The 26,549-nt window shown below is 39.4% G+C and overlaps 1 protein-coding gene across 4 annotated transcripts in view; it reads left to right on the top strand.

The window, feature by feature from the left end:
• The window catches only part of FLT1 (fms related receptor tyrosine kinase 1), a 194,829-nt gene that overhangs the window by 26,293 nt on the left and 141,987 nt on the right, over positions 1-26,549 (top strand). For all 4 annotated transcript variants that reach the window (XM_054446522.2, XM_063650729.1, XM_054446523.2 and 1 more), the window contains exons 2-3: positions 868-964; positions 1,356-1,582. In XM_054446522.2, coding sequence (XP_054302497.1) covers positions 868-964; positions 1,356-1,582 — 324 coding nt within the window. The remainder of the gene's footprint in view (positions 1-867; positions 965-1,355; positions 1,583-26,549) is intronic.

Here is a 26,549-nt window from a genome sequence, read left to right as displayed (position 1 = left end):
GTCTAGTCCAATCTCTTTTTTACAGATAACTGAGATCTGGAAAGAGAGATGACTTGTCTAGGGTGATACAGCTAGTCACTAAAATGGATGTCATTATTGCATCATATGGAGATGTGTAGATTTTAAAGCACTTTCACCACCTCACTTTATTGCCTCACAACAATCTTCCAAGATGTTTGTCGAATGTCACGTAAGTGTGTGAACAGTTCCCTTTTGACTGTACCATTATAAAGGGAACTCATAGATTATGTAAGACAAACCAAATGGCTTCTAAAACTGATTTTGATTCTAAAATTAGTTTTCCAAATGAGGAAACTGGTTCAGAAAGGGAAATGATTGGCCAAAAATATCATTGCTCAACTAATGATTGCATGAAGTCCAGAGCCCAGGAAAATTTCTGTACTTTTTATTCAGAAAAAAAGATGAGACAGGCCTATAAGACTAGATGACCCACACTGGAAAAAGTTCAGTATTGAAAATATATTTTGGATGACACTGACATTTGTTCTTGAGAGTTTTTACTAAGTTATTACATATTTGAATATTATAACTAGTTATATATTTTAATATAATTGCATTGAACCTATATGAATCCATTACCATTCTACATAAATAGGCTTTCGGATGTTATTTTGGTCATTTGGTATAAAAGGATATATAATATTTATGAGCAAGGGTAGAGCTAGAAAAAATTTGTGAATTAAGAGAAATTTGTATTAGTGTATCTTTTGCTTATAAATTAAAGATGCAAGTAAATTAAAGATGTAAATAAATTAAAAATGAAAAATTCATCTTTATGGAAAGATAACTTAAAGAAAGGTAAGAAGGCAATTTACAAATAATACATTTTAAAAATTTGTTTTTCAGGATCTAGTTCAGGTTCAAAATTAAAAGATCCTGAACTGAGTTTAAAAGGCACCCAGCACGTCATGCAAGCAGGCCAGACACTGCATCTCCAATGCAGGTAAGTGGCTGTGTTGGTTTGGGAATAATCTAGTTGCCATGCCTAAGGCAAAATCATTCCCTGGCAGAGTAAAAAGGTAGGGACCTCAGTGATCCTCTGTGATCTGCAAAGTACAAACCATATGCATCCAGCTTCCCACGAAAGGGGATTCATGGGGAAGGGAGAGCATTACTCACTCAGGGAAGTGGGGGAAGGGATGCCCAAATAGTTCTGCATCTTTATTCTGAGTATTGTTCTACAGCTTTTCTGAATGTGTTGCTTTCCCGTAAAGAGGAAGATGACTACACTTAAGAGAGGACCTCTGCTTCCTAATAAAATGAATGCTGAGGAACTGGTGCTGAGCCCAGGGCCCAGCCATAAATATGTTTTGTTTTCTTATCTGTGATTGCAGGGGGGAAGCAGCCCATAAATGGTCTTTGCCTGAAACGGTGAGTAAGGAAAGCGAAAGGCTGAGCATAACTAAATCTGCCTGTGGAAGAAATGGCAAACAATTCTGCAGTACTTTAACCTTGAACACAGCTCAAGCAAACCACACTGGCTTCTACAGCTGCAAATATCTAGCTGTACCTACTTCAAAGAAGAAGGAAACAGAATCTGCAATCTATATATTTATTAGTGGTAAGACTTCCATTTTCTACATTCTGTTTGCTATTGCTTTGCAAATGAGTCATAAATCTACCCCGATCCATTGGAAATGTTGCTTTCCTAATGAGTATGAAAGAAACGGGTTAGGAAAGAGATTCCATCCTAGTTGTAGACACTTTCATGGACGTCAATTTTAACCAGAATTGTCAAGGCCCAGTTAGTCACTATGTGCTCCCCAAAGAGAGAGACTGGTCTGTATAGGTCACCTCTGTACCCACAGCTCCTAGCACAGTGTGTGGCCCATAGTTGGATGAATAAGTGAATAAAAGGATTTTAGTTCTATTTCTTAGTTATTGAGAAGCCCAAAATAGAATACATGATTTTTTGTCATTTAACACAGCTGCATTCTCTTATATGTTGGAACTGTAAAATATTGTTGTTTCTACTAAATTAATAAACGCAATGTTGCTGTTATCTCGAGTGTTATATAACTGGTTCCAATGGACAATGTTGTATTATTTCATGTTCACTGAGGAACTACTATAATGACATGAGAACTGGCACTGACCAGGATACAGTGCAAAGGGCAAAGGGCAAAAATGAATCATGTTTGATTCACTTTTTATGGTACTCGTAAAAAAATCATTTTTATTCATTCATAATTTTTATGATACTGTTTTTCCTTCCTTAGAGAATGAACAAATGAAGTAACATTCAAAGGGAAGGAATGCAAAATCTTTTAAGAAGTAGAAACTCACAGTAAAATTGGAACCCTGAGAAAGAATAATAAAAATGGCCTGTCACTTTATTCTTCCTTGTTTAGTTCCAATTTTCAAATCTTGAGGGGATTAAAGAAAAACACACACACAAACAAGGCTGTAGAGAACACAAAGCAATATTAGTAGGCACTCAGGCACAGAATCAGGTTAAAAAAACAAAAGAAAACAACCAACCGTCAGCATCGATAGCTAAATATACATTGTGGGTCTACCTTCTGGTGAGTTCAAGAACTGGGTCTTTGCATTGCAGGTAGTACAATAGAATTAACGTTTTAGTGAGGCAGTTTTTTTCGTTGTTGTTTGTTTGAGATGGAATCTTGCTCTCTCACCCAGGCTAGAGTGCAACGGCAGCTCACTGCAACCTCCACCTCCCAGGTTTAAGCGATTCTCCTGCATCAGCCTCCCGAGTAGCTAGGATTATAGGCGTCTGCCACCTCTCCCGGCTAATGTTTTTTATTTTTAGTAGAGATGGGGTTTCACCATGTTGGTCAGGCTGGTTTTGAACTCCTGACCTCAGGTAATCCATCTGCCTCAGCCTCCCAAAGTGTTGGGATTACAGGCATGAGCTACCACGCCTGGCCATGAGATTTTTTTTTTTAATTTGTGAAATAAGGCAACTAGACAGTGTTTTCCCTGAGCATAACATGTACATATCCAGATTCAGGATTAGTCTTAGGAGACAGCAGAACAGTTGCCTGTTATTGACAGTAACCTCTTTGTAGCTGCTATCAGCCTGATTTTGACTGAGCCACTTTCATGTCCCCGATCCTCCAAATTCTGTTTTGACATTTTGTGCTTGTCCAGGGTGTAGATAACTGTACGGGACTAACCATCCAAGCAGGTTGCCATCAAGGGATGCAGTCAGCTCACTTCCACATACGAGTGGGAGGTAGGCTGGGGAACTTTGCTTGGGGAAGTCAGCCCACTTCTAAAGCAGGGGTGAAAGGATGGTAGGCAGGAATGAGGAAGGGTAGAGAAGGTGCAGCATTAAGAGCAGAGACTTTCAGAGAGGTAATTTTGCAGCTGAGGGGGAAGGACAACACGCTTGATAGTGGTGGAAAAAGCCGTGTACTCAGCCATCTGTTCTCTTTCTCTAATTCTACATAGCATATTGTGTTCTTTCCGACATCTGTGGAGAAAGGAAAACACTGCAGTGAGTCACAGACTGCCCCTGTCTCTATAGGGGAGTGGGAGAAAAATTTATTCATTCTAATATTTTCATAAAACTTTCTCCTATGGGTTTATCAGTCTGATTTGCAAATCGAACACTTAAAAGAATAAAAAGAAAACCATCTCTTTTTTTCTAATAAACAGTGTTCAGCTATTTTCACCTTTAACTCCTGAACTATTCAATAGACATCATGGCTTTATGAAGCCAGGGAGTGCAAGCCTCTCCACTCAGTCCCCTACTATCACAAAGGAGAGACACTGCTACTTAGAATTACTTCCATTTCAACTATACGACAGAGCAGATCTGGCAAACAATCATAATTTTGAGTTTCAAATCCATTGTTAATCTAAGCCCTGTAATGGCACGGTCCATGTCTGTCCTGGTTACTTTTATCTGCAATGTGCCTCCCTGGTACAGTGCCTTGCACGTATTAAGAAATCAATAATAATTGCTAAATGAATAAATGAATGGATTAACAGGTGCTTTGTGGAATACTATGTTAAAATTGACATTGAGGATAAATTCCAAGCTTAGTGGGAAAAAGTGCCATGATTGATTATTGATGTCTCTTGTGGGATTGTGGGGGAGCAGTGGCCGTTAGGTCATGTATTTATCATGTCTGCCTTCCTGTAATAGTCCACAACCATTCGCATAAAATTACAAGTCCCAATATCATAAAACACTTGCATAATTTGTTGGACATTAGGAAATTATCTATCACATAGATTGTTTTTGGATAAGGAAGGATTGCGAAATGCATTGTATTTCATAGATTATTATGGAATACACACATATACATACATACATATACTATGAATATTATATGAGCTCAGTAGAAAAATTGTTATGATAATATTATGAGACCACTATTTTTAAATAGCACTGATACTAAAATATGTTGGAATCAATAATGGTAACCATAGAAGAGCCTTCTGAATCTTGTTTGCTAATTAATTTAATCAGCAAATATTTAGGAAACAGTTACTATGAGCCTGTAACTGTACCACTATGAACAGTAACACATATTTTGTTATTTGTTTCCTGTTAGGGTGATATTGGTCTCATAATCACACCTTATTAAAGTTCAAGGTAGCTGTGATATAATCCATTAAACAATCATAACTTTTCTGAGGAGCCTAATATTGTATGTATCTCTCATTATTTTATTAACTCTCTTTCTGAGAGAATTTGATCTTCTGCTTCCATTGTTACCGAACACTTCCATGCCAGGTTTGTTTTAGTTCAGGAGCACAAAACTTATCTCTGATGACTCAGAGCATTGTCTCTGGCATTAATAAAACTCCAACCATTTCCTAATACACAGCTGTGATTACTCGCTAGATATTAACTTGGTTATCATGTATTTATTATTGTTGAATATTTACTTTAGAATATGTTTGGGGGATTTCAGCCCCAATAAGCATCTGCAGATTATTGGGATTTCATTTTATTTTTCTCTAAGGATGAGTAACCCTATGTAGACACGTCTTTTGAAAAGGTAGATTTGTAGTCTAATAGGGTTTTAAGAAAAAGAATCAGGAGTATAGCTCTATCTACATGTCACGAAACCAAGCATGTAAATTATGAACAAACGATTACTTAGGCATTATTGATTGCCTGCTGTGTAACAGGCGCTATTCCCACCTGAGCACTGATTAGGATGTAACATCTGATATGTAATGTACAGAAAAATCAATATCAGCACTTTATCATTCCAGATTGTGTAAATCCACCAAACCTCTAGCATAATGTATTAAATCAATTTAAGTACCCAAGTAATTATATTTAACTACTTTACTTAATTACCAAATTATCTAGTAAATTTAAATTTCCGCTAATATAATAATTTCTTACATTTGTTTCTTTTCACTTAAACAAATGGTTTCATTTACTTGATGCCATTTAATCCTCACAACCATCCAATGAAGCATCGTTCTCTTCATTTTACAAGCGAAGGACCAAGAATCCACTTCACATCAGGGCTCTGTGGGGAGTCATGGGAAAGCGCTAGCACTGGAATAAGGTGGTCAGGTTTTCCGTTCACATTCTCAGTGGCAGGAGGAGATCGGAAGGGGCAAGACTGAGGCAGGAAGGCCAGATAGGGGCCTGCTCTGTGCATCAAAGCAGGTGGAAGGTGGTGTCCTGAGTTCACTTTGGTCGTAGTGGGAAAGGAGGGTTGACAGAATTGGGGGATTCGTTGGCCTTGGTGATCAGAGGTTGAGTGGCTGAGGGAAAGAGGGGAATCAATGTGACACTCAGAATCCTGGAAGGGGCCACTTGGTCCCACAGCCAGGTGGAGCTTTGCCACACTAAATTACATTGATACAAAGGCATCATCATTATCATCATTCTCTCTGGATATACCCTTGGTATGGCTTTTGAATCATAATAGCGGAAAATATGATATGTATTTGTAAAAATTGCTTTGTTAAAAATGAATTGAATCTAGTTATAGCTATAAAACACCAGGTCATAAACAAAAACAAATTACAAAGCACCTCCTAATTAAAACAGAGTACAATTCTTCTACTAATTTCTAGAAGAATAGTAATGTTGGGGCTATTTAGGTGAACTTCATCCTGTTGGAGAGAAAAAGGAGGACTTTTGCACTTCTTTTCTGACACTCTGATGTACACAGGAAATTGGCTCCAGGTCAGCCTTTTCTCACAGTTAGAGGATTTCATTGAAAATATTATTGTAATATATGAGTTATGACTGTAAAGTAAGAAAACTGACCAGATGAGTTTTTTAATGGCATCTCCGAAGTAGTTAACACTTGTCAGTATCTTTAATTTAGTTAGCAAGACCTTAAACTTAGAGTGTTGAGCTCCCCACAGTGTGAAGTTAGCTTATATATCTCTCTCACCAGCTGTAAGCTTCCAGGGCCTATTTAAATATAATATCTCCTCTTGAAAAATTATAATCGAAAAGCAAAAATGATGGGGCTGGGTGGATCCCTTCTAGTTCATCCCTGTAAAAGAAACTCATCTCTTCTCTTCTGTTTCTCTTTACTTGATTGTTTTCCTCTCTGGCTCTATTAAAGTCAATGAGTTGGAGCATTTTTATAACATATTTTTCCACAGTTGATTTTCCCATATGCATAAAACTCATGAGATTTGCATAGCAGCGTAATTTGAGGTAGAAACATTATTGGACACATTGGGTATATAACTGAAAGCAGTAGAATCTCTAACAACTTAGATATCCTGGGACAGAATAATAATTATGCTTTAATATAAATGTGTTTAGTGGGGGAAAAAAAAGCTCTACCTGGCTATGAAAGCTTGTGCAAGTAGAAATCCTACCAGTGCAGATATTCTGAGGATTCTTTTTTTATTCTTATTTTTACTTTTATTTTTAATTTTTTTGAGACAGTCTTGCTTTGTCGCCCAGGCTGGAGTGCAGTGGCAATTCTGAGGAGCATTCAATGAACTCATTTGTACTGAACTTCAGATTTCCTTAAGAGCTTTTACTTAATTATCTCTGAGAGAAAGGGAGTTGGTATTTCTTCCATGTTATATATGAGAAAACAGCCTCAGTGACTTGCATGAGCTGGGCAGAGCTCATATATTGAGAAGCCAGGATGAGGATCCAGCTAGATTAGGGCTATTTCCCCTGCACTGGATTTGCAGCTCTTGACATCAAACTATGAGCTAGTTGTTGTTTTAATTGTTAAGAACATAGATTATATAGTTATTAAAATTTTGTAATCTCGAATTTAATATTTTTCTTTTTCTTTCAAGGAAAAATTTACTAAGTTGAGCAGGGCTTTTAAAAATGTGCCTCTAAATTCATTAATGGGCTATGGAATCAAATGAATGGGTTTCAACCTGCATTTAAAAAAAAAAAAAAAAAAAAGCTAGGAGCCGGGGCATCCATCTGTAGTCTCAGCTATTTAGGAGGCTGGGGCAAGAGGATCACTTGAGCCCAGGATTTGAGGCTGCAGTGAGCTGTGATTGCACCTGTGAATAGCCACTGTACTCCAGCCTGGACAACATAGTGAGACCCTGTCTCAAAAAAGAAAAACCAACCCAGAATAGAAAAGAAAATATCCAAGTAAATTGCAAAGAGTAAGGGTAAATGTTGTTTAGTAAAACTATTTTTGTTTCAATTTTATACATGTATATATCCATTTTACCTGCATAAATGTAAAGTACATACGTGCGTGTGTGTGTGTGTGTGTGTGTAATGGGTCTGACGTAAAATGTATTTCCTATTGTGAAAGTTAGCATAATAAGTTTAAAAGTTACCAGGATAGGCCATATCTATTATTTAGGTAAGCAGTGCCAATTGTAAGCACTGTGATTTTTTTGGGGGGTGGGGTCGGGGGAGGGGCACACCAGTACTGATACAGAGGTCTGGAGAAAACGTAGCAGTGGAAAGAAGCCCTCTCCTTTAGCTGATTTGGGTCCACTGCTTTTGGTGGTTCTGTGCAATCCACTCATTTCACTCCTGAACTGAGTTTTCCCACTCGGAGGCTTGGCCCAGGAGTTTCCACCGGCAGGAATCTGTCTGCAGATGTTGATTACATACCTACTCCACACAAGGCCCTGTTGTTTGTTCTGTGAGAGACATAAAAAGCAAAGTCACAGAATCCTGTAATTGTGAAGTCCCCCAGTTACTTTCTAGGACCATAGCTCACAGATTTGTGAGTATTTTTTAAAGCACGAGTTTTATTTTTTAGAGAATAACTATTGTTCAGAAGTGGGTCTCTAAGGAATGAAGAGGGCTCTGTTAATAGCCCCTAACGGGGAGCCCTATTCATATTCTGTGAGGCGTGGCTGTTGCTGCAACACTGCCTGCCTTTAGATTCCTTCCCAGATCTGACACAATTTGGCACACACAGAAGGCTCAGTCAACACTGCCCAGCTGGGTGATGGTTGGGCAGATGGTGTTTGTTGCCCAATCTGCCAGACTGGTATGGCAAGTCCAATAAACATCTCCATGGAACCAGCAGGGACATCAACAAAGTAGCAATCTGCAGGCTTCATCGCCGAGCCTCGCCGCCTCCACTTTCCCCCTGTGGGGATCAGAAGGACCCTTGTAAGGTGGGAATGCACCAGGAATGTGGGCCCTTCATCCCCAGACCGAAAGGAGGTGTTCACGCTTTCATGCAGGTCAGCACTGTGATGGGCAGAGAGCAGCACATGGCTGAACAGATTGCCAAAGCTTCAAAAATATGTCAATGGAATCACTATAATTTCATGAGAGAAACTTTAAAGAGAAAATATTGTTTCTATTCATCAAAATTCTCCTCCAAGGGAAAATAAGCAAAAACAGTTTACATTTTGCAGGAAGAAAACAAGAAAGCTCCCAACATAAAACCCAAACTCATAGCCACATTAGTTGGTTGAATTTTTTAGGCATAGATTTCTTAGGAAATCCATGACATTATCTAATATTGCTTGGCTAATGTCTAGAGTCTTCTCTAGTTTTAAATTTCCATTTTCCACATGGCCTCATTCTCTCCTCCACCTGCCCATCCAAAGACCTTCCCTCCCTTACTCATCTCACCTCTATCCCTAACATGTGGCTCCTTCCACGTATTTTCTGAAACGTGTGTTTCTTCTCACACTAATCTTCCAGTAGGAACTGGTTTCCAAAGTTTTGATCAGGAATTGTCTAGGGTTCCTACCATAGAGTCGCTTGAGTCCCTGCATTACCAGGAGGCCACAAATGCAGACAGGTTGGGTGATGGATCCTGTTTTTCCTCTCACATCCCTACTGGATGCATTTGCTCAGGAGACAGGTGAACATGTTGGGGTGAACAAAGGTGGGACTCTCAGTCTCTGGATGACATGTCTGGAAACCCAGGTGAGATTCCTGGAATGGCAGCAACCTGAGACTGACATGCATCTGCAGATTCTTTATCCTTCAAATTCTCTAAAGAACTCCTAGGAATTTTCTGGCCCATCTGCACACATCTTCATCAAAAACCTAGTACAAGGTCAGGTTTTGCTGGATTTATTTTTTCATTTTGATAAAGATGTGAAAGAGGGGAAACAGATATTTTTAGTGTTTAAAATACACACTGATGATGTTGTTTGCAATCGCAGTTTTTTTCTTGGGAAATAGAGCCCTCTACATCCTGGCTGTGCACTCCCTCTAGGGCTGAAGTATGAAGGAGATTATTCTTTCTATCCATCACTGGCAGACAGCTGATTAGGACCACATGGTGAGAGTTTAGAGAACAGTAACTTAACTCTTAACCATTTTCCTTTCCAGCTATGTGAAAATTGGATGGAAGACATTCTTGATATCTTTAAGCCCTGACATGTCACATTTCCCTTCTAAAAACATTTCTGTCATTAAACACTAAGGGAGCTTGACTATAGAAGACCCTGACATATGATTGGGACAGAAGCCACTCACATTGGTAGACTTGTTGGCAGTCAGGAACAAATGCATCTTCTCTCTTTGGCCCCTGCCCCAGACCCTGTATTCTCCTAGGATGTCCTAGTAATTTCATCCTTAGCACTTGGTGTGTGGACATGTAAAATGTTCAGGCCATTCTCTCAGAGAGAAAACAATTTCTGGGGCTGTCTAAAATCCATACCAGAAAAAATTTGGCATGCTATCTCTCTAGAGCCACATTGCTAAGACTTACTAGCAACAATGCAGTTATACATCATCAGGCATTTAGTAGAACTATGTAAGTACTCAAAAATAATCAGGATAAACATAGCCCTGAATAAGCCACTTGGACACAACTTAAGGCTTTGGAAAGTTGATGACTGTGGTGGAATTATGAAATCTAAAGATGGGCCGGGTGTGGTGGCCCACGCCTATAATCCCAGTATTTGGGAGGCTGAAATGGGCAGATGACTTGGGGTCAGGAGTTCAAGACCAGCCTGATTGACATGGTGAAACCCCATCTCTACTAAAAGTACAAAAAAATTAGCCAGGTGTGGTGGCGCATGTGTATAGTCCCAGCTACTCGGGAGGCTGAGGCAGGAGAATCGCTTGAACCCAGGAGGTGGAGGTTGCAGTGAGCCAAGATTGCGCCACTGCACTCCAGCCTGGGCGACAGAGCAAGGCTCCATCTCAAAAAAAAAAAAAAAAAAAAAAGAAAAGAAAAGAAAAAAGAAAAAGAAATCTAAAGATGGTAATGAAGTCCAAAGGCAATAAAATTGACCATATTCTCTCATTTTTCCCCTACAATCAAGAAGTGTGAAAAACAATGGATCAAAACTTTATGGTTTTAAGGATTTTAAAAACTCTCCCTCAAGTGATCTTTTAAGAAAAATAAGCAAGGGACTTTTTCAGAAGAAATCCCCTTAAGCTGAAAAGGCTTTAAGTTTCTGGCATTTCATAACTTTAACAATGATAATGAAATGCTTGCCTTGCTTGGAGATGAGGAGGTGATCTCTTTTTATCTTTATGATCATTCCAGTTCTAATATTCTACAGTTTTTCCTTTAACTATTTAAAATATTTGTTTTGTGTCACTTGATGTATTTTTGCTGAATATGTTGGCTAGCTGATTGTGTTGTTCAAAATAGGTAGCTTACTAAAGCAGTAAACACCCCTCCCTTCCTTCCTTCCTTCATCAAATGTCAATTAATAAGCTACAGTTGAAACAACATGATCCAGGCTTCAGACTGCTTTCAAATCCCTGTTCAGATACTCACTAGGTCTTTGACTTTGGACAAATTGCTTAATAAGGAGAATGGTTAACATTTAGGTGGGTCTTAATCCATGCTGGGTGCCACCCTAAGCACTTTGCATTCATTAACAGATTTTATCCTCACAACAATCCTGTGAAGTAGTGCTCTCATTTTAAAAATTAGATGTGTGTGCATGTGTATGTGTGTGTGTGTATGTATGAATTTTTTTTCCCTAGAGCAGTTTCAGGTTCACAGCAAAATTGAGAGGAAGGTACAGAGATTTCCTATATACCCCTTGTCCCCACATGCATAGTCTTCATTATCAACATTCCCCACCAGAATGGTACATTTGTTTCAATTAATGAACCTACAGTGAGACATCATAATCACCCAAGTACTAAGTTTACATGAGGGTTCACCCTTCGTGGTGGACATTCTATGGGTTTGGAGAAACATGCAATGACATGTATCCACTATTATAGTACCATACAGAGTATTTTCACTGCCCTAAAATCTACTGTGCTCTACTTAGTCATCCTTTCCTTAATCCCAACCCCTGGCAAACACCTATCATTATTTTTCTTTCTGTTTTTTTGAGAGGGAGTCTCATCCTGTTGCCCAGGCTGGAGTGCAGTGGTGCAATCTCAGCTCACTGCAACCTCTGCCTCCCGGGTTCAAACGATTCTCCTGCCTCAGCCTCCCAAGTAGCTGGGATTACAGGTGCCCGCCACCACACACAGCTAATTTTTGTATTTTTAGTACAGACAGGGTTTCACCATGTTGGCCAGGCTGGTCTCGAGCTCCTGACCTCGTGATCCACCCGCCTCTGCCTCCTAAAGTGCTGGGATTACAGGCGTGAGCCACTGTGCCCGGCCGGCAAACACTTACCTTTCTTACTGTTTCCATAGTTTTGCCTTTTCCGGAATTCATGTAGTTGGAATCATACAGTATGTAGCCTTTTCAGACTGGCTTCTTTCATTTAGTAATATGCATTTAAAGTTCATCCATGTCTTTCCATGGCTTAATATCTAATTTCTTTTTATTGCTGAATAATATTCCATCATACAAATATTTTTATATTCATAGTTTATAGATTTTTATATTCATTATATAAATTCATTATATAATTATATTCATAGTTTATTTACCCATTCACCTACCAAAGGACATCTTGGCTGCTTCCAAGTTTTAGCAATAATGAATAAAGCTGCTATAAACATCCATGTGCAGGTTTTGGGTGGATGTAATTCTTAAGGTCCTTTGGGCAAATACCAAGGAACATGATTGCTCAATTTTAGGGCAATAGAAAGGCTAGTTTTGTAAGAAACTGCCAAACCATCTCCCAAAGTGGCTGTCTCATGTTGCATTCACACCAGCAGCAAATGACAATTCTTATCACTCTGCCTCCTTGCCAACATTTGCTGTTGGCAGTGTTCTGGATTTTGGCTGCTCTAATAAGTATGTAATGGTCTCTCATTGTTATTTTAGTTTGCATTTTCCCAATGACATGACGTGGAGCACCTTTTCATATGCTTATTTGCCATCTGTATGTCTTCTTTGGTGAAATGACCCATTTTAAACAGAGTTGTTTGTTTTCTTACTGATGAGTTTTAAGAATTCTTTGTATGTTTTGGAAAACAATTCTTTTTTCAGCTGTATCTTTTGCAAATATTTTCTCCCAGTTTGTGCCCTGTCTTCTCATTCTCTTAATGTTGTCTTTTGCAGAGCAGGAGTTTTGAATTTTAATGAAATCCAGCTTATCAATTCTTTTGTAGATCATGCCTTTAGTGTTGCGTCTAAAAAGTCATTGTCATACCGAAGTTCATCTAGGTTTTCTCCTGTTATATTCTAGGAGTTTTATAGTTTCGCATTTTACATTTAGGTCTCTATGGTCCATTTTGTGTTGATTTTTCTAAAGAGTGTAAGTTCTGTGTCTAGATTCATTTTTTGTTTATTTATTTGTATGCAGATGTCCAGATTTTCAGCACCATTTATTGACAAGATGATTTTTGCTCCTTTGTCAAAGATCAGTTGACTGTACTTATGTGAGCCTATTTCTGGGCTCTATATTCTGTTCCACTGACCTATTTATCTATTCTTTTGCCAATATCACACTGTCTTGATTACTATAGCTTTGTAGTAAGTCTTGAAGTTAGGTAGTGTCAGTCTTCCAACTTTGCTCTTCCTCAATATTATGTTGGCTATTCTGGGTCTTTTGCCTCTCCATATAAACTTTAGGATCAGTGTGTCCATATCCACAGAGTAACTTCCGGGATTTTGATTGGGATTGCATTGAATCTGCAGATCAAGTTGGGAAGAACTGACATTTTAACAATATTGAACCTTTTTATCCGAGATGAAATCTCTCTCCATTCATTTAGTTTTTCTTCAGTTTTGTTCATCATAGTTTTGTAGTTTTCCTCATACATATAGATTCTTATACATATTTTGATAGACTTATGTCTAGGTGTTTCACTTTTGGGGGTGCTAATGCAAATGGTATTGTGTTTTTCATTTCAATTCTACTTGTTTTCATTGCTTGTATATAGGAAAGCAACTGACTTTTGAATTTAACTTTGTGTCCTGCAAGCTTGCTATAATCTTTTACTAGTTCCAGGGGTATTTTTGTTGATTCTTTTTAATTTTCTATACGGATGATCACATCATCTGTGAACAAAGGCAATTTTATTTTTTCTTTTCCAATCTGTATACCTTTTATTTCCCTTTCTTGTCTTATTGCATGACTTAAGACTTCCAGTGTGATGTTGGAAAGTAGTAGTGAGAGGGAAGATCCTTGCCTTGATCCTGATCTTAGTGGGAAAGTATTATCATAGTCATCTCCATTTATTTCTCAGAAAGGTTAAGTAGCTTTTTCAAGGTTATATAACTAGTGTATGGCAGAGATGGCAACAAAGTTCTTGCCTATAACCACCTCCCATAGTCAAGAGTGCATATGTGCAAAACATTTAGGACAGTGTTTGGTGTATAGTATGCACTATATAGTTTATTATTATTAATACTACCACTCATTATTACCATTTTTTGAGCTTGGTTTTCTCAACTGTAAAATGAGAAGAGTATTACTTCAGGGGCTATTAGGAGACTACATGAGACAATATAGACTGCCTAAAACTTAGGAGGCAGCAGTGATCGGTAGTAATCCCTATGTGTGAAAAACACTGTGCTGGACACAGTAGGAAGTACAAAGATGATACCGACAACTTTTAAGGGGCCTGCAGTTTGGTAGGTCAAAGAAAATAAGTTACAATTAACCATACTGGGGAAAGAGCAGTAAGAGGGGTGTGGACTGGGGGTGCTCTGCCTGGGACATTCCACCCTTCCCCACTCCCCCCACCCAGCTCTTCTGTAACAGCTGACTCTTCCTCATTTTTCAGGTCTCAAGTTAAATATCCCCCCTCTGGGAAGCACCCTAGGCACCCCCAAACTCGGGATGGTGCTCCTACTGACATTTCACACAGGACTTACCTCTCACAAGCTCTACGAACAGGACTGAGTCTATCCTGCTTACCATGATAGCCCCAGGACCCAGCACAGGGTATAGTACACAGAAGGTGCTCAGTAAATCTTTGTTAAATGAAAGAAACATGGGATTTTTAAGTATATTAGTCTTACCTGACTTCCTTGACTTTAAAAAGGAAATTGAGGGCACATTGAGAAAATGAGACAAATATGGGGGTCAAAATCACGTCATGTGACTAAATCACGATCCCAAAATTTTCCAGCAAACTAGAGCAGTGAACAGGGATTAGCAAAATGAGATTTAACAGGAATACACATAAAGGCCTGTATTTGGCTTGCAAAACCCACTAACTACCCTAGTACTGGATGGGGGAAGCCATTGCTGAGACAGCACACATGCAAAAGACTTCAGACTTTCAGTTGACTCCATATTTACCAAGAGAATGTATCCAACCTTGGGATACATTAAGAAATATGTAGCACCCTGCCAGGTGTGGTGGCTTATGCCTGTAGTCCCAGCACTTGGGGAGGCCGAGGCAGGTAGATCACTTGAGGTCAGGAGTTTGAGACCAGCCTGACCAACATGGTGAAACCCCATCTCTACTAAAAATACAAAATTAGCCCGGCATGGTGGCACATGCCTGTAATCCCAGCTTCTTGGGAGGCTGAGGCAGGAGAATCACTTGAACCCAGGAGGTAAAGGTTGCAGTGAGCTGAGATGGCAGCATTGCACTCCAGCCTGGGCAACAAGAGTGAAACTCTGTCAGAAAGGAAAGGAAGGGAAAGGAAAGGAAAGGGGAAGGGGAAGGGGAAGGGGAAAGGGAAGGGGAAGGGGAAGGAGAGGAAAGGAAGAAATATATAGCACCAGGAATAAAGGTAGTGCACTTAGGTGGTGCCAGACTTACTGTTTAGTTTACACCTCAGAGGGACATTAAAAATAGGAATTTCAAGCAAATTATTAATCCCTTTGCACTTCATTGTCATCATCTTTAAAATGGGTGCCTGCCTCATAGGGTTGTGAGCATGAAGTAATTTGATGATTTTATTAGTTTCATTGGCAAGAAGCAATTGAAAGGACTTAAATATTTAATCTAAAAATGTAAAGAACTGGGTGGGAAAGTAGGAGACATGAGTGACAGTCTCCTTCAAAGTTCTCTTATGTGAAAAAGAGATTAAGCTTCGTCTTTATAATCCTAGATGGCAGAACAACTATCTAAGAATTTCAGCTTGACTTAAGGAAACACTTTCTGACATGCAAAGCTGTCCCAAAGTGGAAGGAAGGAATGTCTTGGGAGTGGTTAGTCCCCATGCATCTAGGAGGCAGACACTCACTTGATGGGACCAGATCAGATGAGGCCTCAGGACCTTTCCACTGCTGGGATTCATTAAGCACCTGGTGTAGGTCACTATCGTTTATTGATGTCCGGCTCAGGCTTGTTATTAATACATACATCATCTCATTTCATCCTCGAAACAACCCAATAAGAGAAATTCCTTCACAGAAAAGTTAAAGAAATTCAATACCATGTTTAAGGCTGCATACTTCGTAAATTATCCTGTCAAAGCTTTGGGCTCAAGTCTGGTTGACTCCAAAGCCCCCGGTCTTTCTAACGTGTCCTTGCCTGGGCTCCCACCCCAACTCCCTCAGACCTTTGTGTGCATTATAAAATGGGAGAGAAGGGACAGGAGTGCATGCAGCGTTGCAAACTGGAAGTATGCAGGCTGGATTCAGCTGGCACACATGTTTTGATTGGCAGACACAGCACTTTTAGCTGCCAATGCTTAATAGCTAGAAGAGTTCACGTAAAAATTTCATTTCCTACTTATCTTTAAAAACTGGAAACACTAGCCACACTGGCCCATATTTCCACTTGGCAACAATGGAGTGCAGCAAGCAGGGACGGCCCCTTCAGGGATGGGCTCACGTTCCCAGCTGCCACAACGCCTCCTGTCCAACCTCCAGTTCCTCCACTCGTGTGTCTGGCCCCCGGAGGGATGTCAGTGTGCTACGCCCAGTGTGAACATTTCAAATGAATGCATAACAAATCGTGAGTTTAGGAACAGGAAAGTGCCTGTCCCACATTCCAGATGAGGAAGCTGAGCCCTACAGAGTCCCGAGGTGGCGCAGGTCACCAGTGCAGCACTTCGACACAGCCCGACTCCTGCCTCCCCTCAACTGCCCCCCCGCACCCCGACCTCCCCCACCCGCCCCGCACACAGCTATGCTGATGGAATGCATCGCGGCCGTCCTCTCGGAAAACCCACTGTCCCCAGTGTCCCTGCTGGAGAGGAGTCTGACTAGGCATCCTCTGCACCTGAGAGGGAATTTCCTCCCCAGGCTCCAGAAAACAGGGCTTGCTCTGGTGTGACTGTTGGTGTTTTTTTTTTTTTTGAGACGAAGTCTCATTCTGTCACCCGGGCTGGAGTGCAGTGGCGCGATCTCAGCTCACTGCAACTTCTGTCTCCCAGGTTCAAGTGATTCTTCCACCTCAGCCTCCCGAGTAGCTGGGACTACAGGCGCCTGCCACCATGTCCAGCTAATTTTTTGTATTTTAGTAGAGACGGGGTTTCACCGCGTTGCCCAGGCTGGTCTCGAACTCCTGAGCTCAGGTAATCCTCCCACCTCAGCCTCCCAAAGTGCTAGGATTACAGGCGTCAGCCACTGTGCCTGGCCGACTGTTGGTTATGAGGTGGTCCTCACCATCTCCTAAAAAGTCCTCAGCACCTTGCAGCAGAGAACTAAGCAGAGGGTCCGATGACTCAAGCTTGGTTTCCGTGGTGAGTCTTCATCAGTCCGTTGCTTCCCATTTCTAGCCCCGTCAGAAGGCCCCATGTTACCCCTGTTTCTGGGCCCTCATTTCTCCCACTGAGTGTGGATATTTGAAGATGTAATTGTCATGCTTGAGTCATTGAGGAATGTCAGGGCCAGATTTTGGTGTGGTGGAGGGAGACTAGCCTCAGATCAGGAAGCGTGAATTCAGTTTTTGCTCAGCCATTAATTGTATTCCTGTGCTTGTGGGAAAGTCTCTCCTCTCTGGGCCTCAGTTTTCTCATCTGTAACATGATAGGCAGAATTAGGGCATCTTAAAAGTCCTTTGACAGTTTTATAATGTTATGATTCAGAGGCAGAGCTGGGAATAAATAATAGGACTTAGGACATGGCCAAAAATCTTAGCAGTAGAAGAAAGATTTATAGTAATCCATTAGAGTTCCTTGCTTTTTCTTTTTCTTTTCATTTCCCTCCCTCCCTCCCTCTCTCCTTCCTTCTTTTCTCCCTCTCTCCCTCCTTTCCTCCCTCCTTCCCTTCTCCCTTTCTCTTTTTCTTCTGAGATGTCTCAACTGATCAAGATGAAGATCTCTGACTGAGGTCAGTCATCTGGTTAACAGAACCTAGAAACCGCCAGCCAGCTTAGTGTGAAAACCCAGAGAGCACAGAAAGCTGAGACCTTCTTAATCTTACAGTCCATCAAGCTTAAATCTAGCCAGCATTCCACTCTCACTGAGATCTTCAACTCACTTACTCAGATCTTAGCTGTAAATTTTTAAAATGAGGTCCCTACTTCCCTTCAAGGCAGGTATTAGTACTTTTTCCTCTAATCAACATGAGCACTCTTGTGTGTGAGGTGTGTGTGTGTCTGCTCAGCTAGACTCTGAGGACTTGAGTCCAGGGACTGTCCGTGTGCACAGTGCTGGGTACATAATACGTCTTGATTTCACCTTTCTTGCTTGCTTCAATCTTATATCTTCTCCATAAACATCTGTTGACAGTGTGCCATGTGTCCGCCTCTGCTGGCCATTGGATTGAGGGGATTGGTTTTCCTGATCCCCTGCCGCTAGACACCCACATTCCAAAGAGCATTCCAGGGGGCTTAGGCGAAGCCAGAGGAAGGAGAAAAGGAACCGCCACTCCTGTCCCTCCTTTCTAATTCTTCTCCTTTGCTCTGCTCTTGCTGTTCGATCTGCTGTTACAAGTAAGGCAATGCAAAAAAAAAAGCAATGTCTTTCTTCTGAGGAAAGGCAGATAGTAGGCAAAGAGCTCTTTTTTAGAAAGAGGCACTTCTTATTTTTTACCACACAAATAATACGTTTTTAAATGTTTCATTTCAGAGTGGCATCTTGAGTCTGAAACACAATGACTTTTCTCTAAGTTTACCCTGCTCAAATAGAAATATTTGTGTAACATGTGAGTGTCTGTCTGGATGGCAGAAACTAGCAACTGATTTTCTGATATTGCTAAACCAGTCTCAGTGAGATTTTTTATCACCTTTGAATTTGTATATGAATCTACCAATAGTGGCGACAGTTGTTATATTTTTAGCTGATAAATTATAGTTGAGGTTTTTATGATATTCATTTGGATAATCAGGATAGCTTACTGGGAGATATTAAATTGCACATTCCGTGTGGACTATAATCCCCACACACACCAGGCAAGTATTCCCATCTATGTGAAGGCAAAGATGTTTCATTATGCTACCTGCCCACCAGGGGCTGCCAACAAGGAACTGAAGGACACTTTTTTTTTCTTAGAGACAGGGTCTTGCTCTGTCGCCCAGGCCAGAGTGCAGTGACACTGCAGCCTTGAATTCCTGGGCTTCAATTGATCCTCCTATCTTAGCCTCCAGAGTAGCTGGGACTATAGGTGTACCAGCATGCCCAGCTAATTTTTAAAATTTTTTTGTAGACATGGGGTCTCACTATGTTGCCCAGGCTGATCTCAAACTCCTAGCCTCAAACAATGCTTCTGTCTTGGGCTCCCAAAGTGCTGGAATTACAAGTGTGAGCCATCACGCCCAACCTTGAAAGACATATTTAAAATCATGATGGTTCTATCACAGGGGAAAATTTTATTTTTTGTGAGTGGCCCAAACTGGATGCAGGAGGGGAATGGGAGAGAAATGCTGCAAAGACTCATAAGGTGAGGAGTTTACCCTGGGAGATCTCTGGGAACCATTCCAGCTCAGCCAGCTCAGGAAACAGTGGATCATCATTTCTAAGAAAGAGACTAAACCTCTGTTTTCATTCAAAATAAGTTTTATTGAGATATAATTTACATACCACACCCATTTAAAGTGATGATTCAGTGGTTTGTAGCATATTGACAGATATATGCAACCATCATCATCACAGTCAATTTTAGAACATTTCATTGTCTCAAAATAAACTCCATAGCCTTTAGCTATCACCCCTTATCCCCCCAGCCCTAAACAACCACTTATCTACTTTCTGTTCCCATAGATTTGTCTGTTATGGATATTTTATATAAACAGAATACATAATTTGTAGTCTTTTGTGACTAATTTCTTTCACTCAGCATAATATTTTTGAGGTTCTTTCATGTTGTAGCATGTATCAGCATTTGATTTCTTTCTATTTCTGAATAATATTCCATTGTATGGACATATTACATTTTAGCTATCCATTAATCAACTGATGGACATTGGAGTTCCTTCCACCTTTTGCCTATTATGAATAGTGCTACAGTAAACATCTGTGTACAGGCTTTTGTGTGGACATAAGTTTTCATTCTCTTGGGTAGATACCTAGGGGTGGAATTGCTGGGTCATATGGTAACTCTATGTTTAACCATTTGAGGAATTGCCAGACTGCTTTCCAGAGTGGGTGCACTACTTCACATTCCCACCAGCAGTGGATGAGAGTTCCAGTTGCTCCACATCCTTGCCAACACTTGTAATTATGTCTTTTTTATTATAGCCATTTTAGTGGGTATGCAGTTAATCTCATTGTGGTTTTGATTGGTATTTCCATGATGGCTTATGATGTTAAGTATCTTTTCATTTGTTTATTCCCCGATTGTTTATCTTCTTTGGGTAAATGTCAGTTCAGATCCTTTTCCCATTTTTAATTAGCTTGTCTTTATTATTGAGTTGTGAGAGTTCTTCAACTTTTTATTATTTCATAAAATTGTATATTATAATATATTTTACATGTTCTAGAGATACAATATATAGATACATAATATATCTAGATTTTTCTGTATTCTAAACATATAAGTATATAGGTTATATATGTAGATTTTAAAAATATATTTGAGACATATAAAAATATATTGTATACATTCCAGATTTAAATCCCTTATGAGATATATAATTTGCAAATGTTTTCTCCCATTCTTTGGGTTACTTTTCACTTTCTACACAGTATTCTTTGAAGCATGCAAGTTTTAAATTTTGATAAAGTTCCGTTTATTTTTTCTTGTGTTGCTTGTGCTTTTGGTATCATATATAAGAATCCAATGCCATATTTGAGATCATGAAGATTTACCTGTGGTTTCTTCTAAGAATATTATATGAGGCCGGGTGTTGTGGCTCATGCCTGCAATCCCAGCATTTTGGGAGAACAGAGCAGGAGGACTGCTTGAGCCCAGGAGTTTGAGAGCAGCCCTGGCAACACAGTGAAACTCTCATCTCTACAAAAAAATTTTTTTAAAAAATTAGCTGGGTGTGGTGGCACATACCTATAGTCCGAGCTACTCAAGAGGCTGAGGTGGGGGCATCACTTGCGCCTGGGATGTTAAAGCTGCAGTGAGCCATGATCATGCCACTGCACTTCAACCTAGACAAAGTGAGACCTTTTTGCAAATATATATATATAATATATAATGTATTATATATTATATTATATAACTATAAAATATATATTTTTTATAGTTAGCAATTTTTGGTTAATATTTGTACATGGTATGATATAAGAGTCCAACTCCATTCTTTTGCGTGTGGAGTTGTTTCAGCAACATCTGTTGAAAAGATTATTCTTTCCCCACTGAATGGTCTCCTTGAAAATCAAGTGGCCATAGACACATGGGTTTATCTCTGGACTCTCAATTCTATTCCACTGATCCATTGTGCCAGTACCACACTGTCTTGATCATTGTAGTTTTCATTTGAAATCAAGAAATGTGGAGTGCAGTCTTCCAAGATTGTTTCTGCTTTTCAAGATTGTTTTGTCTATTCTGGGTCTCTTGCAATTTCATATGAATTTTAGAATCACCTTGTCAATTTCTATGATGTCATCTGGGATTCTTATAGTTATTGCATTTAATCTGTAGATCAATTTGGGGGACATTCACATCTTAACAATATTAAGTCTTCTAATCCATGAACATGAGATGTTTCCCACTTAGTAGATCTTCTTTAATTTCTTTCCACAATGTCTTATAGTTTTCAAAGTACAAGTTGTACACTTCTTTTGTTAAATATATTCCTAAACACTTTATTCTTTTTGATGCTGTTATAAATGGAATAGTTTTCTTAATTTCACATTCAGATTGTTCATTGCAAATGTATAGGAATATAATTCAGCTGGGCACGGTGGCTCACGCTGTAATCCCAGCACTTTGGGAGGCTGAGGCAGGCGGATCACAAGGTTAGGAGATCGAGACAGTGAAACCCCATCTCTACTAAAAATACAAAAAATTAGCTGGGCATGGCGGCATGTGCCCGTAGTCCCAGCTACTCGGGAGGCTGAGGCAGGAGAATGGCATGAACCTGGGAGGTGGAGCTTGCAATGAGCCGAGATCACGCCACTGCACTCTAGCCTGGGTGACAGAGCAAGACTCTGTCTCAAAAAAAAAAAAAAAAAAAGGAATGTCATTCATTTTTGTACATTGATCTTATATCCTGCAATCTTGCTGAACTCATTTATTAATTCTAATAGTTTTTTAGTGGATTCCTTAGCATTTTGTAAGATCATGTCATCTGAAAACAGACTGTTTTCCAAAATACCTGCACCATTTTGATCTTCCCAATCTGGATTTATTTTTCTTGCCCAATTGCTCTGTCTGGAACCTCTAGTACACTATTGAATAGAAGCAGTGAGGGTGGACAACAATGTCTTATTCCTGATCTTAGGGGGAAACTTCCAGTGTTTCACCATTAAGTATGATGTTAGATGTAGGGCTTTTTCTAGATGCCATTTATTAGGTTGAGGAAATTCAATGCAATTCGCATTTTCCTGAGTGTTTTCATCACGAAAGGAGCTTGGATTTTTGTCAAATCCTTCTTCTGCCATTTTAAGATAATCATGTGGGTTTTGATTTTTATTCTATTGACATGATATAGTAATTACATTGGGTTTTGGATGTTAAACCAATCTTGCATTCCTGAAAAAAATCCCACTTGGGCATTGTATGTAATTCTTTTTATGTGTTTCTGAATTCAGTTTGCTAGTATTTATTGAGTTTTTTGCAGCTATATTCATAATAGATATTGGTTTGTAATTTTCTTGTGATGTCTTTGATTTTGATATCAGAGTAAAACTAGCCTCCTAGAATGAGTTGGAAAGTTTTCTGTTCTCTTCTATTTTTTGGAAAAGTTTGTGAAAAATTGGTATTAGTTCTTTATGTTTGGTAGAATTGACTTGCCATCTGGGCCTTGACTTTCCCTTGTGAGCAGTTTGTTGTTGTTGTTGTTGTTGTTGTTGTTACAATTCAATCTCTTGTTAAAAGTCTACTTGGGTTGTCTAATTCTTGTTGAGCTTGTTTCAGTAGTTTGTGTCTTTCCAAGCATTTGTCCATTTCATCTGTGATCTAATGTAATGGCATATAATTATAATATTCCTTCATAATGCTTTTTAATTTATAATTTTAATAGTAATGTCCACTGTTTCATTTCTTTTTAGTCTAGCTCTGTCACCCAGGCTGGAGTGCGGTGGCACGATCTCGGCTCCTGCAACCTCTGCCACCTGGGTTCAAGCGATTCTCCTGCCTTAGCCTCCTGAGTAGCTGGGATTACAGGCATCCACCATCATGCCTGGCTAATTTTTGTATTTTTAGTAGAGATGGGTTTTCACCATGTTGGCCAGGCTGGTCTTGAACCCTTGCCTCAGATAATCCACCCACCTCAGCCTCCCAAAGTGCTGGGATTATGGGCATGAGCCACTGCACCTGGCCCTGTTTCATTTCTGAATCTAGTAATTTGAGTCTTATCTCTTTTTTTCTTGGCTTGTCTGGCTTAAGGTTTATTAGTTGTGTTTGTCTTTTCAAAGAACCAGCTTTTGGTTTAGAAAATTAGTGAAACTAATTTATTCTGTTGTTTCGCATTCTCTTTAATTTCTACTATAATCTTTATTATTTTCTCCCTTATGCTTCCTCTAGGTTTAGTTTTCTGTTCTTTACCCAATGTTCTAAGGTGGAAGTTTAGGTTATTGATTTGAAATGTTTCTTCTTTATCAATATAAGCATTTATAGCTATAAATTCCCCTCTAAACACTGTTTTAGCTTCATCTCATAAATTTTAGTATGCTGTTTTTTCATTTACATTCATACCAAAGTATTTTCTAATTTCTTTTTTAATTTCTTCTTTGACCCATTGATTATTTAGGAATGTGTCAATTTCCACATATTTGTGAATTTTTCAAATTTATTTCTGTTATTGATTTTTAATTGCATTCCACTGTATTCAGACAACATACTTTGTATTATTTCTATCCTTTCAAATTTATTGAGGTTTGTTTTATGGTCTAGCATATGGTCTATCTTGGAGAATGTTTCATGTGCACTTGAGGAAAATATATACCCTGCTGTGATGGGTGAAGTGTTCTACAGATGTCTGTTGGGTATAGTTGGTTAGTAGTGTTGTTCTGGTGTTCTACTAGCTTTTTAAAATCTTCTGTCCAGTTGTTTTAGCCACTTTTTTTTTTAAGTGGAGTCTTGCTGTGTCACCAAGGCTGGAGTGCAGTGGTGTGATCTCAGCTCACTGCAACATCTGCCTCCTGGGTTCAAGTGATTCTCCTGCCTCAGCCTCCCGAGTAGCTGAGACTTCAGGCGTGCATCACCACACTGGCTAATTTGTGTATTTTTGGTAGAGATGGGGTTTTGCCATGTTGACAGGCTGGTCTTGAACTCCTGACCTCAAGTGATCCACCTGCCTTGGCCTCCCAAAGTGCTGGGATTACAGGCATGAGCCACCATGCCTAGCCCACTATCTACTATTGAAAGTGGGGTATTGAAATCTTCACCTGTTATTGTTGAACTGTCTATTTCTCCCTTTGATTCTGTCAGGTTTTGTTTCCTGTGTTTTAGTGCTCTCTTATTAGGTACATATATGTTTTTAATTGTTATATCTTCCTCAAGGATTGACCCTCTTAATATTATCAAACACCCCTCTCTATCTTCACTAACCATTTCCTCACTAATAATTTCTTATTTAAAAGTCTATTTTGTCTGATGTTAGTATAACTACTCCAACTTTCTTGTGGTTGCTCCAAAGCTCTGTTTTGAGTTGTCAGTGGCTTTGATGGGCAGTGTAAGTCATGGAAGAACCTGCCTCTTTTCTTTTCTTGCTCATATTTCAAATAAAATATTTTACCAATCAGTACATTCTCCTTGAGTATTACTTACGGTCCACAATATGAAGATCTGTATGATGTGAAAACTCTTATGTCTAGATAGAACCCTTTTCATGGGATTGGTTAATTCATTTTTTATCCTCTCCACTTCATCTTCAATAAATGAAAATCATACCCTCCTTTAAAATGACTAGATGTCCTCATGACCAGGATAAAAATGCAATTAAAAGAAAGGCAGCCAGGAAAAACTTTGTAAAAACCATAAATATGTACATGTGCTAGAAAACAATGTGTTTACTCTTGAACTCCTCTTCAAGTCAGAAGTCCTAAATTTTGAACATTGTTTACTTGCTCTGAACACAGCAGAACTCCCAGGTGATGCCAGTTAGAAATGGAATCGATTGAGGATAATATGCAGGGGCCACTATGTCTGTATGCTTCAGTGTGCCAGCATGATTACAGATTTCAAAAGGAAAAAACACATTTAAAAAATAGACATCATTCCATTCTGAGCAAGGGTCCCTGTTTGATCTTTCTCTGTGTCTGAGCCCACTTGTTGTCCTGAAGGATAGGTGACAGCCCAGATACTCCCAGTGGGTGAGAAAACTTCATATTCTATGCCAGTTTCCTGTCACTGCTTTGAGCTCTAAGAGTTCAGAGAGGTGAGGGCAGTGTGACCTCCACCTAGCTGAGTGTTGGCATGAGTCCCTGGTGACAGTGTGTCTGAGCTGCCAGTACACCGGCAGTCTTTGGAGCAGCTCTTCCTCACTCTTTCAACAACCAGCCAATTTGGTCTCAGGAAATCACTCTGCAGTGCTGGCTGGGATTGGAAGTCATTTTTAATTTTGTGACAAAGACAGATGTGTCCTACGGGAGTAGTAAGTGGTTTTACTGGTGATATTAATGGAACCGTGACCTCTTCTATATCTATGGTCCTACAAAACAAAATATGTTTGTATTATTATATGTCAGGCAAATTCATTCTTAGCCCTTCCTTGAAGTAAATTGCAGAGGAAATATACTATTAATAAGCCCAGAGAGTATTGTTCGTGTGTGTGTGTATCTACGGTCATATGCTTATTTGCAAACACGGTGGATTTATAATGCCACTTTTGACTGTCACACAAATGATGCGTTTTGCATAGTGTTTGGAGGGACACAAATCACTGAAGTTCTGATATCTTTGGATGGAATTTCAGTGGACCCAGTGCTGAAATTGGTATTGGCTTTTAAAGGCCAATAGCTGTAGTAAAATTTAAGTGTTTTGGGGATCCACAGTACCAAAGGGAAAGAAGAAATTCAAAGATATGTTGAATTAACCTTTTCTATTTTCATTTGGGACTGGTATTCATTAGTCTAGAAATGACTACACTGATTTTATTATCTCCTGTAGTAACTTTTTTGTGCCAGTGTCCTTTGTTGAAAACAATCACTTAAGGAGACAGTAAATTAAATATGAAGGATTTACAATTTAGTTAAATGAATTAAACCATTTCTTTGTGTTTACCTTGGGATGCACAAAAGAGACAAAAATATAGACTCACAAGAGGAAGGAAAGGAATGATCAAATCCCAATAGTCCACGGCTGAATGTCTAGCTCAGCGAATTTATTTAAAGGAGGAATTTAATGCTGATAAGAAATCCTTGTGTCTGTCT

This window comes from Pongo pygmaeus, chromosome 14 (assembly GCF_028885625.2).
Source record: "Pongo pygmaeus isolate AG05252 chromosome 14, NHGRI_mPonPyg2-v2.0_pri, whole genome shotgun sequence".
NCBI lineage: Eukaryota > Metazoa > Chordata > Mammalia > Primates > Hominidae > Pongo > Pongo pygmaeus.
Note: the sequence above shows the minus strand (reverse complement) of the source record. Positions and strands in the feature narration are given on the sequence as shown.